Source organism: Mauremys reevesii, linkage group 25, assembly GCF_016161935.1.
Source record: "Mauremys reevesii isolate NIE-2019 linkage group 25, ASM1616193v1, whole genome shotgun sequence".
NCBI lineage: Eukaryota > Metazoa > Chordata > Testudines > Geoemydidae > Mauremys > Mauremys reevesii.
In genome coordinates this window covers 13,907,279-13,920,506 of record NC_052647.1, presented here as the reverse complement: position 1 = coordinate 13,920,506, position 13,228 = coordinate 13,907,279, and the positions used below count along the sequence as shown (strand labels likewise).

The 13,228-nt window shown below is 49.5% G+C and overlaps 1 protein-coding gene across 4 annotated transcripts in view; it reads right to left on the bottom strand.

The window, feature by feature from the left end:
• Positions 1-13,228, bottom strand: part of ASIC1 (acid sensing ion channel subunit 1) — a 154,895-nt gene that overhangs the window by 80,347 nt on the left and 61,320 nt on the right. For all 4 annotated transcript variants that reach the window (XM_039514891.1, XM_039514890.1, XM_039514894.1 and 1 more), the window contains one exon: positions 12,559-12,754. In XM_039514891.1, the coding sequence (XP_039370825.1) occupies positions 12,559-12,754 (196 nt within the window). The remainder of the gene's footprint in view (positions 1-12,558; positions 12,755-13,228) is intronic.

Here is a 13,228-nt window from a genome sequence, read left to right as displayed (position 1 = left end):
AGAGGGCACTGCAGCACAGGAACAGAGCACGGGTATTACCAGGGGCGGCTCTACGATTTCCGCCGCCCCAAGCAGGGCGGCACGCCGTGGGGGGCGCTCTGGCGATCGCCGGTCCCGCGGCTCCAGTGGACCTCCTGCAGATGTGCCTGCGGAGGGTCCGCTGATCCCGCGGCTCCAGTGGACCTCCCGCAGGCATGCCTGCGGATGCTCCACCGAAGCCGCGGGACCAGCGGACCCTCTGCAGGTATGCCTGCAGGAGGTCCACCAGAGCCGCCTGCCGCCCTCCCGCGGGACGCTGTCCCAAGCGCGCGCTTGGCGCGCTGGGGTCTGGAGCCAGCCCTGGGTATTACCGTATGGTCACAGAGCACCCCAGCCACAGATACCACAGGGCGGGCACATAGTATTGTGTAAGAACGGCTATACTAGGCCAAAGGTCCATCTAGCCCAGTATCGTGTCTTCCAACAGCGGCCAGTGCCAGGTGCCCCAGAGGGAATGAACAGAGCAGGGAATCATCTAGTGATCCATCCCCTGTCGCCCATTCCCAGCTTCTGGCAAACAGAGGCCAGGGACACCATCCCTGAGGTGCCGTAAGGTGGGTGCTGAGCACCTCAGGGGAGAAGCAGAGCACCATAGGACAGGCATTGCAGTAGAGACACAGTGCACTGCAGGCGCCACAGGGCAGATGCAGAAAACTGCAGCACGGGCATCACAGCACAGATGCAGAGCACTGCTGGTACCACAGGGCAGGTGCTGAAGAGAGGGCAAAGAGCATCGCAAGGCAGGCATCACAGCATGGATGCAGAATAGGGTGCTGCAGTATTTTATCCCCCAAAGGGATGCTGTTCCATCTGCCAAGATTCCTGAAGCAGTCCCCTGGGGGCCAACAGGTAGGAGGCAACCGCTGCTGCCTTATCAGCTTCCATGATTATTACAGTAATGACAGGGCCTCATTTGCATTCTTTGTGTCTCACCCAAGCTCTCCCTTCTGCTGGGGACAGATAACACGGCAGCTGTGATGCATGGCATGAGAGCTGCTGAGCTTGGCGACGAAGTCACAGCTCCTCCTGTCTCCCCCCACATGCTGCTCCTTGACAGCAGATAGCCAGCCTTTCCCCATTAGTCCTCAGCTGTCTCTCTTCCCCTGTCCTTCCTCCCACCAAATCTCCAACTCTCCCTGCTTGGGAACAAAGGCACCAAAGTTGAATAGCTGCAAAAGGGACCAATGTGAAAAAGCAACAAGCCCTGTTGCCACAGCAACAAAGCCCAGCATCCCTGGCTGGATACATTCAGGCTTCCAGGCTCTCTGCAGAGGTCTGTGCAACTGAGGAATTATCTGGGGTGCCCACCTGCACAGAGCCACAGGGGATCAATCTGGCTCTATCTACAGTTTGTGGCTGGATGAAATATCTCTTGCTCCTCAAATGGGTGACCCTGGGAGCAGGGCTCCCACCCAACCAGCCGAGGAGATGAGGATGCTTAGCGTCACAGGCAGTATGAGCTGAGAACTCCAGGGCTGCAGCCCTACTCTGGGAACCAGGGTATGTTATTGTTTTGACCATAGGCCTGGTAGCTAGGAGGTCCTGACTCCTAATCCTAGCTCTACGGGGCAGTGTGGTACAGCAGACAAGAATGGGGATAGGAGCCGCCTCTGACATTAACACCTCCTCTGTCATGCTAGGAAAGGCCTTTATTCTCTCTGCACATGAACCTGCATGTCTGTAAAATGGGGACAAAAATATTCACCGACAGCTTCTCAGGGAGAATGAATCAATGAATGCTCACAAAGCAGGAGGGTGGCACTAGAACCACCCCATGACTGAAGAAACCAATGGGCCATCTTGTCTGGAATCCTGTCTCAAGTAGCTGCCAGTGCTAGCGGAAGAGAATAACCCACCTATGGAGGGTGGGACTCACCACGAGAGTGCCTCCTCATGGCCAAGCAGCTCTCTTCCCATTTGGGGCCTCTAACAACAGCCGCTCTGGCTCTCCAGTGGGTCTGCCTCTTCACATGACTCGGCCCTCCAGCCAGGTTGCAATTTAAGTGTGCCCCTTTTCTGTGGTAAGAATGTCTAAACTCAAAGGAACAGAAACACTTCTGTCCTCCTAGAATCAACCCTCTGCACACTCTTCACCAGGCTCTGCTGAGCTCTTCCTTATTCTGTCCCAGAGTGCTGCCTCCCAGGACCTTCTCCCTGAATGCCCAGCTCCTCCTGCGTTCCTGACCCTCAGGGCTTCTTCCCAGGAATGTCTCTCCCGCCAAGCCTGCTTTAGGAGTCTCCTTCTCCCCAGCTGCCCTCTCTCTTCAGAGACCGTCTCAGTACCAGAGGTCTCCTGCAGGCCCCTGTACTGGTCCTTTTCCCTTTAGTCCAGGCCTCCTTCTAAAGTCCTGCTTTCCTAGTTTTGCGCCTCTTTCAGGACTTAAATCCCTTTTTGAAGCCCTCACCCAATCCTGCCCTTCTCTCAGGGCCTGCTCCCCAGGGGTGCTCCCTTCCCCTGCAGGTCAGCTTTTCTGCCAAGCCTTCTCTCGAGGTCCCCGTCCAAGGATGTTCCCTTCACCTACAGCCCAGTTTTCTGATGCTTTTACAGAGCTTCCTCTCAGGAGAGGATCCCAAGGGCTTTCCACCAGATCCTGTGCCACCTCTCTAGCCTCAAGCCCTTCACTTACAGTCAGGGCCAGCTTTAGGGCGATTCCACTGATTCCCAGGAATCGGGCCCCGTGCCTAAGAGGGCCCCGCAGCGTTCGGAAGAGGGGCCCTGCACCCTCCGCAGAAGTGTCACTGGAAACAGCGGCAACCGACTGAGCTGCCACTGGATTACTGCCACTATCTTCGGCGGCAGCTCAATCACTGCTGCTGTCTTTGGCGGCATTTCGGCGGCAGCTCTTCCGAATCGGGCCCTGCACGTCCTAAAGCCGGCCCTGCTTACAGTAGCCACCAAGCTCCCCCATTGGCCCTGGCACCTCCTCCAGGTGTGCTCCCCGCTGCCTCTTACCCCTTAAGCACTCGTGTGTGTGTGTATGGGGGGGGATTATTTCTCATCACATCACCCTTCTAATTAGCCTCACTCTACAATACTATCCCATGCTTTCTGATCCATTTATGTGCTGAAGTGTGAGAACTGAGCCCTCTTCCCCTTCATTAATCCCAGCTGGTTCAACTGCAGAGGCAACCCTCCTTCACAGACATTTCATACCCTTGACCAAAATTGGCTAAGCTATGTGCCTCCATATTATCCTGCTGCAGTGAGTGCTGCAGGTTACATATACATTGCGGAAAGAAGCATTTCCTTTAACTGTCCTCTGTTTGATGTCTTTTAGGGCCCCTCTGCTCCCTCTTGTGATCCTATCATGGGAAAGTAAAAGCAGAGCACCTATGTGGTCCTGGCCAATTAGCTGGGGATCACAGACCTTCTCCACAACAATGCAGAGCCTAGAGTTCCCTTAGAGGGATGAGAGGAGAAGCAGACTGGAGAGGATCTTCTCTGGTTTAGGCAGGTGCCTGATGGATCTTGAGGACAATGGCTGCATCCGCAGAAGCTGGAGGCCCATTCTGAAGTGGGTGGTGAAGAGACCCACAAACTTAAAGAACCATTGGCTTCCAGCAGCCAGAGTACCTCAAACATGCAGAACATTAGAGACTGCAGAAGTCCCAAGAGCTCGTCCTCAGGAGTAACAGCACCTTAGAATGGCTGGGAGCAGAGGTGGGTCTGTCACCTGGCATGCAAGCGAGTGGAAGCTGGCCACTTCTGGTGCAGGGGAAGCAGGCACAGGTAGTGCTGAATGTGATGGGAAGAAGAGCTTGGCCTCCTCTTTCCCAGACAAAGTGAACCCCAGCGGGAGAGGGTACACAGCCTGCAGAAGAGGAAGATTGTGTGGTCTCTGGCAGAAGCAGAGTCCAGATAAAGGGAGCATCCCCTTCCTTCCCCACTGGAAGCAGAGATAGCTCCCTTCTTCCCCCAAGCTCAGGCCTTTCTGCTGATGCTGAAGTTGCTCTCCTGTTAATTCTGGTGTGCTGAGTCAGCAGAACAAGCTTGGAGAAAGATTTATCCAAGTATTTAGACAGAAAAGCAGTGAGAGAAAAAAAGAGTGGCAAGAGTGAGCATGCAAAGAGCACGAGAGTTCAGAGCAGGAGAACAATCGGTGAGAGCTCAGAGTGAGCAAGCACGTGCAGAGACAGCAAGAGCATGAGAAAGAGTGGGCCAGTGGGTTCAAGGCAGGGGGCATTGGGAGCCACAACTCCTGGGTCTGCTACTGTCCTGCTGAATGACCTTGGTCAAGTCGCTTCCCCCTCTCTGTGACAATTTCTCCATCCCTTTTATGGGGGTAGTTGATATTTCCCAGAAGGATGAAGTGTTTATAATGCTCCATGTAAGTGCTAAGCATTGTTATTACATTAGCTCTGTCCTCTTGCTTCAGCTGTTTCTAACTGGCACTGTCTGACAACTCAGATAAGTGCACAGCGTTGCAAGAAAGGGACCAAGAGTCCTACTGCACGTGCTTGCAATGCTGTTAGATTCACATGCTGGCATCTGGTCCATGCTGCGGTTAGAGCAAGAGCTTTGACATCTCATGGAGCAATCTTATTTCCCTGGATTGTTTGCTCATGAAGTGCATTCCCAGGCAGGGCTGTGTGTGTCTAAAGACCATTTGTCTTGAAATTCAGCCATCAGGAAAATCAGAGAATGGCAGGATGTTTGCATGAACAGCCAGTGAGGCTCTGGTTGACAAAGAAGAGGCTTGTGGAGCTTCTGCTACATCTCTCATCTGGTTCGTAAGACATTACAATCAAGTCCTCTCTCCTAGACGAAACCACAGGGTGACCTGAGCCTGGGGCCCCATCTCCTGCAGTCCTGGATGAGATCACTCAACCTTGGTGTACCATTCCCTGTAGTCCTGGATGGGGCCATTGGTTCATCTGCTGCAACTGTTATTTACCAGGGATTTGAAGTTTACAAAATGGCTCAAGTTTAAACAGAGGGAAAGCTTGCCATGTTTGGGGGCCTCAAGGGGGAAAAGGTACATTTTTGGGGTGATAATAGGACACCTGCATGTCTCAGATGCATTGAAATATAATTTCTCTTTGAAAATGCGAGTCATTCCACAATTCCATGGACACGAACTTTCTGGGTGCCAGGAACAAGCCCAAACAAAGGCATAAAAGTAGTTGCAAAGAGTGTTGCCAAGAATTTCTTGCCAACTTTGAGCCAGTCTATTAAATGTAGAGCATTATTTGCCACAGTATGTTGTAATGTCCCGGGGACATTAATTCACATGTGGTTGAATCCCATCCCACTCCTGACCTAGGATTTGGAATAACCAAAGACCCATTTCCTACAGACACTAATGCATTTGTGTAACTTTGTTCACATGAGTAGCCCTTTTGGAGACAACAGAGCTACTCATGAGAGTTAAGTATTGGCAGAATTGGGGCCAAAGAGATTAACTGCAGAGAATCCAGGAGGTTTCTAGACTGAGTCCACTGCAGGCTGAGGCAGGAGTTGGGAAATTTAGCCAGTGCTGTGTGGATACTCAGGCAGTGAGAGGTGATCGATACAGCTCACAAATACAGACCTCACTATCAAATCTCTGTGCTTTGATCATAGTCACCTCCAATATAAGTAGAGCTGGAGAGATGGTACAAACTTGAATTTTTAAATGAATTTGCTGTGACTATGTTCATGTGCCTTTCACATTCATTTTCCCAGGGAGACCTCCATGAACAATCTCAGCCTCCCCTAGTTTTAAAGGAATCCTGGGCCAATATTCTCAGAAAGGGAATCTTGACTCTCAAACATTTAGCTGGAGAGCCGGACTGTAAGAGTCACACCCACCCGCCCCATACAATACCATGTGATCTGTGCAGCCAATCAACAATAGCTTGTATATCAAATGCTTGTAACCAAGGAGTTACTAGTAAAGAATTCTATGGCAAACAATTTGGAATGACAAAATAAATACCAGAAAATTGAGACAAATTCTTCTACAGGAGGAGGCAAAATGCATCTGTTAAAGGAGTTATTGATGATTCTCCAAACTCAGGTGTGACAGAGAAGCTCTGAGCAAGCAGAGCCAGGGAGGTATGACCTCGGCCCCAACTCAGAAATGCAAAGTTCAAAGGTGAGGGGAAGCAGCGCTCTGCAGGAGGAGCCTGTATCCAGGCTGTCTGTCTGAAGGGTGGAAAGAAGGGAGCCAAGCACACAAGAGAAGAGGAAGAAAAAGGAGCAGACGCGCGGGGGGGGGGGGGAGTTATGCAGGACCATGACAAGCGGGAGGAGCAGTGGTGGAGGGATTCAGAGCCCAGAGCGCTGTCTCTGGCATAAGAGGAAGGTGCTAACATCCAACCCATGATAAGAAAACTGTACAGGGCTGTACATGGGATGGGAGAGGGAGGTTGTTTGCCACAGGTGACTGGGACTAATTAATTAATTATTCATATCCAGATCTTAGCATACACAGTGTTACATCGCCAAACTGCTCAGCCATGGCAATAAATAACAACCCTATTCCCACATCATCCCTGCAGAACACTCATAACCAGATCCTTGGTTCTCTGCTACCAGCATTGTCTCTCTCTCTCCTTTCTCACCTCTTCCAACCAGCCCTCTCCTCCCATTCCTCTTAAAGGGGCAGGACCCCCAATATCAAAGCAGGGGCGGCTCTAGCTTTTTTGCCACCCCAAGCACTGCAGGCAGGCTGCCTTCGGCGGCGCGCCTGCGGGAGGTCCCCGGTCGGGTCCCACGGATTCGGCGTACCCGCCGCTGAATTGCTGCCGAATCCGCGGGACCTCCAGCAGGCGTGCCTGGAGCCGCCGCTGGTTTCAACCAAAGCACAATGCACAGCCCTTGACACTGAGGCTACTATAAGAGCACCATACACCAAGCTTGAATCTGCAAGTTGCTGAGTGCCTGAGAGATGCTGGCAGTAACAGATCAGAGGTCTGGATCTGGGCCTGGGCCCAGGGCTGTGAATGGTCCTGCTCCCCTCATTGCTGCAGGCAAGGGAAGAAAGCTGCCGCTCAGCTCCCAGAGACTTGGGGGGAGGGGGTGCAGACCATGGTGTGAATGAGAGGGAATCCCCAGAATCTGCAGTGTGTTTGTGGCCATGGTACGCCGCAGTGTTAGATCTCACAGGAAAGGCTCCTTCAGATGGCCCCCAGCACAAACTAACCAGTTCTTTTAATGCAGTTGAGGCTGCAACTGCCCATGCAGAAAGAAGCCTGTGGCACCAAACCCAGTTCAGTACAGCGCTGGTGGAAGTGATCCAAGCTGGGAGGAGGGAGGCAGAGGCAGCAGAAATTAACCTTTAAAAAAACCTCTTAAAAAGCCTCTGGCAGGTTTTTCCATCTTTCATATTAAAAAACAAAACCCATCTGAATGTTCCTGCTTCTCACATTGTCTCGAAAAAACATCTCACTCCTTTCTTGGATTACTGCTTTTTAAGGCTTAATACAAAGCCAGATTCTGATGTGATGCTCTGGGAAAAGCCTGCCCCAGGGCGCATTCCAAGATAATAGGATATGAATTACAAACTGGATAAACAGCACTAAGTAACACAGTGACACCACAATCCCCCCAAAGTGTCTCCAGTGATCTACGGCTGCCTTTAAGGGTTTTTTCCCTTCTGTGCAGATGGGTATTTCCCAGCACAGCTCTACCATTACTTGAGCAAACTCCCTGGAGAATCAGCTTGGGGGGCCGAGTGGAGAGAAAAAGACAGTGAGAAGAGGAAGTAGATGAAAAGTGGGGGGAAAGATAGAAGGGGGGGAAGAAAGAGAAGAGGTAGGAACAAGTTGATGCATGAGAGGCTGAGAAAGAAGGGAAGAGAGTAGAAAAGACTGAGTGAGTGAAAGGGGGCTGATTGGAGGGGGGGGGAGAGAGAGAGAGCGAGAGCGCACACACGTAACAGACATGGGAAGGGACAAATGGATTGCTACATCATTTTCCTCAAGTGAAATGATATTCTGCATTAACACAAACACCCCTGACAAAGCCCCTGGAGCCCATGTGCAGGGAAATATGGCCAAATATTTCATAACTATTTCAGTGAGAGGGGCTGCAGGAACTCAAGTGATGCAAAGGCAGTGACAGAGCAAAGGCTTCTTCTAACATATTATGCACAAAATGTGCATGTTCAAGGCTGCAAGGGGAATCCAAAGAGCAGCATAAATATAGCACGGAGCCAGCTTTTTGTAATCAAATCCACTAAATCATATCAACCTGCTCACAAGAAATAATCCAGGAGGTAATAATGAAACAGCCACTGATATATTCTGGTTGTTCTTCGTCCCAAGTATGAGATGCAAAACAGACTATATTCTAGAGCAGAACCCTCATAAAGAGAATGGACTAATCCAGTGTCACATTGAGCAGCTTAGACCTTTCACAGATAGGCTCAGATCCTCCTGTTCCAAACAGGGAATCTCCATTAGCTGTTAGCAATACAGGGCCTAGGACACACAGTGCAGCAGCTCTGATTCCATCCACAGGAGGGCAGTGCTGCCCATGCAAACTACCTAATTCATCACACTGTTCAAAATTACTGATTAAAAAAATAGCTGCAGTTATCCTCTCTTTTGATATACACTGTCCAATCAGCAAGCACTGACACTGAAATACTGTTCCATTCAGCCCCGAACACACAACTCCCATCGTGGTTTATCATCACTCCTGCTGCAACCCCCATAACAGGGACTATTGACTTAGCATTGGATACAAAAACCTCCTTGCATATTTGTGAAATCCACTATCAGCTAAAAACAAATGTGCAGGATGGCTCAAAGGCCAGCACCTCAATGCTACCATCAGTCCAATTCATCCTGCTGAGAAACGGTCAGTCAGAGGCAGCTTGTACTGCCTACTTCTGGGAAATCCAATCAGTAAGCCCAAACTGATGGAGACGTGGAGCTGAGGTTCCTTAAGTCATTTGGAAATGCTCAGCTTGGAGTACTTATTGCTGTCATCAACTGCAAAAACAGAATAGTTTGTACTTAAATAAGCACCTTTCATTGAGGGTCTCAAAACCCTTAACATACATATAAGAGTTAGGTGTTCACAACACACTTGAATGAATTACGTTTTATAACCATCCTCCTCATATGATGTGGGTAAATGTGAATTATCCCCAGTTCATAGATGGAGAAACTGAGGCACAGGCAAGGGAAGAAAGTTGCCCAGTGTCAAAATAAGGTTAGTTGACAGAGCCTGGAGTTCTCTGCTCCATCTACAGATGACACTACCGTGGGTTACCAGAAACACGTGAAGAACCGCACTCAGCTGAGTGAATGTCTGAGCTGCTCACTGGTGTAAGTACTGCTCAGGTCACACTGTACAGACTGCAACCCATGGCCTGTGTCTGAGGACCCAAGAATGCAAGACTGATGCTGCAGCAACCACCACTTTCCACTTCTGTTGTTCCTGTCATCTGAGAATGTGAGGTTCTTTATAAACATGAATTAATTCTCACAATATCCCCACAAGGAAGGAAAGAGGAATATAGAGACGGTTTCACCCCCACACTGAAATGCAGCCATCTCTGGGGTGGAACATAGCTACTGTTTAACAAATGAAACAACATGGCAGTTAATGAAGAGCAATCTTGTATCCAACTGGAACTCTAGAGGGAATGTAATGAGGCACAATGGAATAACTTGGGCTGCAATGTGACCTGGACACCAGCACTTGAGCTAAGTGTCATGGGACCTCTAATAACAATAACCATCAGTACCTCAGCCTTCTGAGACAGCAGCATCTCATCTCATTACTCTCGATGTAGTCCTCCCGAAGATTCCCTCTCCCCACTTGGTACAGACTCAAGAAGCAAGAGTGCCACCTATAATGTCATAAACAGCACCTTCTGCAACAGCAGAGATTTACCAACCAAATACCAACCCAGGCCCAACCCTGCTCAGCTTGTGGAGAATTCTAGCATGAGAGATGGCTGACTTCTTTGGAGGTGGGTGGGGGAACCTAGCCTGGATTTGTGTTTCTTCCAAAACCATAAAGCCAGAGAAGTAGGACCATGTTCCATTATCAGCACCACAACTGAGCCTGTTCTCAAACAAAAAAAGTGCCAGCTCTCTCCACTGAACTTATTAGCCAACTTTCAAAGTTCTAGTATTGTATAATTTACAGCTGCACCTAAGAGAGAGGGAGAGACACCCATCATAGAGACTCTATTGTGTATCGGATCTATGTGTCAGCATGAAACAAACACTGCACAGTACAGAGGGAGATGACAAAGCTCGAATGAGTGACTGAAAATTATATTCCACTGATACATGGAATGTCTGTGTGTCTATTTATGTTTCTCAGTCTTGTCATTTGTCTCGCTCACTCTCCCCAGATTTTCTACTGGTGACATCTCATTACAGTGCTGCTCCATGGAAAAGAGGCTCAAAATAGAGGGCAAGGGGCTGAGATCTGGGGAGAGGGATTTCCTCTTACTCCATGAGAGTCCGCGCTCCTCAGGCAGACACTTTCTGAGACTGTCCCGAAGGCTGCTCTTGCAAAGGGGAAATGGTGCAGAGGACACACTGGATAGTTCACTTGCCATGGATGTACTGGCAACCAGAATTCTAAAATGTAGTGCTAGAGAGAAAGAATCTAGACTAAAGAAAAACTGATAAATGGAGAGAGAGATAAAAAAAAGATAGAGCAGGAGAGAGACACACAGATTGAGAGAGAGATTAAATATAAAGAGTACAAAGAACCAGGCATGATCTGAAATTTGTCACTCAGAGCAAGGAGCACCATCAGGTCCCACAGAGCTGGCACTAACCCCCAGCACTTGACTTCTGAGACAGAGGCCTTTCAATTCTGCTGCCTGTTGGCTCTAAGACCTTCTCCAGACCAGGGGCTGTGTTAAGTTCTCAGTTCCTCACCATCTGCTGCTAAGTTCCTCAGCCAGGCAGTGGTTAAGCAGCAAGTAAACCCTAGGAGCCTCTATTCAGTTTGGATGGACATCCAAAAGATGTGACATTTATCTTGGGAAGTTTTCAACAGAAAGTCTCTCCTGGCATTTGGTCTGGGTCTTCGGCTGCATTTCGGCGGTGGGGGGGCCTTCAGTTGCTCCGCGTCTTTGGCAGCACTGAAGGGCCCCCCACCGCTGAAATGCCGCCGAAGACCTGGACCACTGCTGGGCCAGGGCTCGCGGGGCCCGGGGCAAATTGCCCCACTTGCCTCCCCCCCCCCGGGCGGCCCTGAGAAAATATCCCAAATGTGACCCAAGTGTAACCTAGGTCTGGACAGAGCCTGAAACTGTGCACTGGTCCCCCATTAATTTCACTGAGTTGTTAGCGCTAAACCCTAATGATGGGTCTTTAATAATGTCAGTATTAACTATTTCACTGCTGCACATTTTAGAAGATGGAGTGGTAGAGAGAGAGGGAGGTGGCTACAGGCAGGCAAATATCATATATATAGCTGGCAGCTCCCTCCTTTCTTGGGCATGGCAATTCAAACACACAGAAACCTGGGAGATCCAAGTTGGCTTCACATAATTTCCCTCCTCATACTACCAATGGTTCCTGCCACATCTGTAGTTGACATGATCCCCATCACTGGAGGTTTTAAGGACAGGTTAGACAATCACTTGACAGGGATGGTCTAGGTATCCTTGGTCTGGTCTCAGTGAGGGGGATGAACCAGATGACCTCTTGTGGTCCCTTCCAACCCTACATTTCTATGACTCGTTGATATGTCATTTTGCTGAATGAGAGCCCCCGACCACATGCACACCTTACCACTCCAGAATCATTGCAGTCTCTGTACCAACCACTCTGGCTCCTGCAGCACGGCATATCCACTTTGCTCAGTATCACTTGAGCCATCAGTTACCACCAGGATTTGCCCACCTCCAGGACCTGCCCACTAAGGGCTGGAAAATTTGCCATTATATATATATATACATGATTATGGTGTACCCACCTCAATCCCTCTGAATCACACTCCCTGTTCAATTACAGAAATATCTACACAAGTGCCACAGAATTATCTGGCAAAGGCTACACAATGTCCACAAAGAGCATGGATGGATGCAGATTCAAGTGTATCCTCTTTTGAAAAGTCCCCCCTCCTTTGGAAATACCTGCTATTTGGTGCAAGCCAGTTCTTGTCAAAGGCAAAGGATGTGCTATTCAGAGACATAAGAGAATCTGAATAGCCACTGACAGAAACATTCTCTCTGTGTCTTTTTCAAGTCCCCCCTCCAGAATGTCACCATCACAGACATATCCACCCTGGACACAAGACTATACCATATCCACAGTAATTCCCATCCTAGAAGGTGGCCACAGAAAGGTTCACCACAGAGAGTCGAAGTAATGTTTACAGAGGGTGCCCATGAGCAGCACCCACCATGGGCCACCCCCATAATGTCCCACATCAGTTCCTGTTGTGCTCACAGCAATGCCAGCCACAGATCCTACACATGGTGTAAATTCACAAGACACCCTCATCTCAGGATACAAATCTAGATCAGAAAAGCAGTGGCATGATCCAGATTGCTCTAGGCACAGCATTATTCCAAAGGATTATGAGGAGAGGAAGCCCACAGCACTTACCACTTTGAAGTCCTCTGGGTTGCATACCGCTCCACGGAAGAAGCAGGACAGCAGCATCTCCCGGATATCATGGCCAGCCCGATCATAAAACTCCAGCATGTTGAAGGGCTTTGGCTTGAAGTTTCGGAAGTTGGCCTTATCTTGTAGGATCTCCAGCTGCTTCTCATCGGCCATCTGGGTGTCTGGGATCTCATACCTGTGGAAACAGGGCAGAGAGACTTCTTAATCCTTGTTGGAGAGAGTCCTGTCCTCGCATATACAGGTGCAACTCCCACCAAGCTAATCTCTGCTCTTAATGTCACCGATTACTTCAAAGGAGTTATTTCCACATTGACACCAATGTCACTGATAGCAGAGCTGGCCCACTAACTTACGTGGGATGTCTATAATTGAAGGATAGAATGTAACCTTGTTGTACAGCACCAATGCCCAGCATCCAGGCACCTCCAGTACTGGCACAAGACTGTGTCCCCTCTGCTGTAGAACACCACAGCACCCGGGAACCTTCAGCACTGAAATATGCCTCTGTCCCCTGGGCTACAATATAGCACAGGGCCTAGGCACAAATGCCAAGTTTTGTGCTGCTTCATGCGTGACCTTTTAAGAACATTATTTAATCACACGAATTGCATATTTGCAAATAATTTCCATAGAACCATAAATTTCAGCA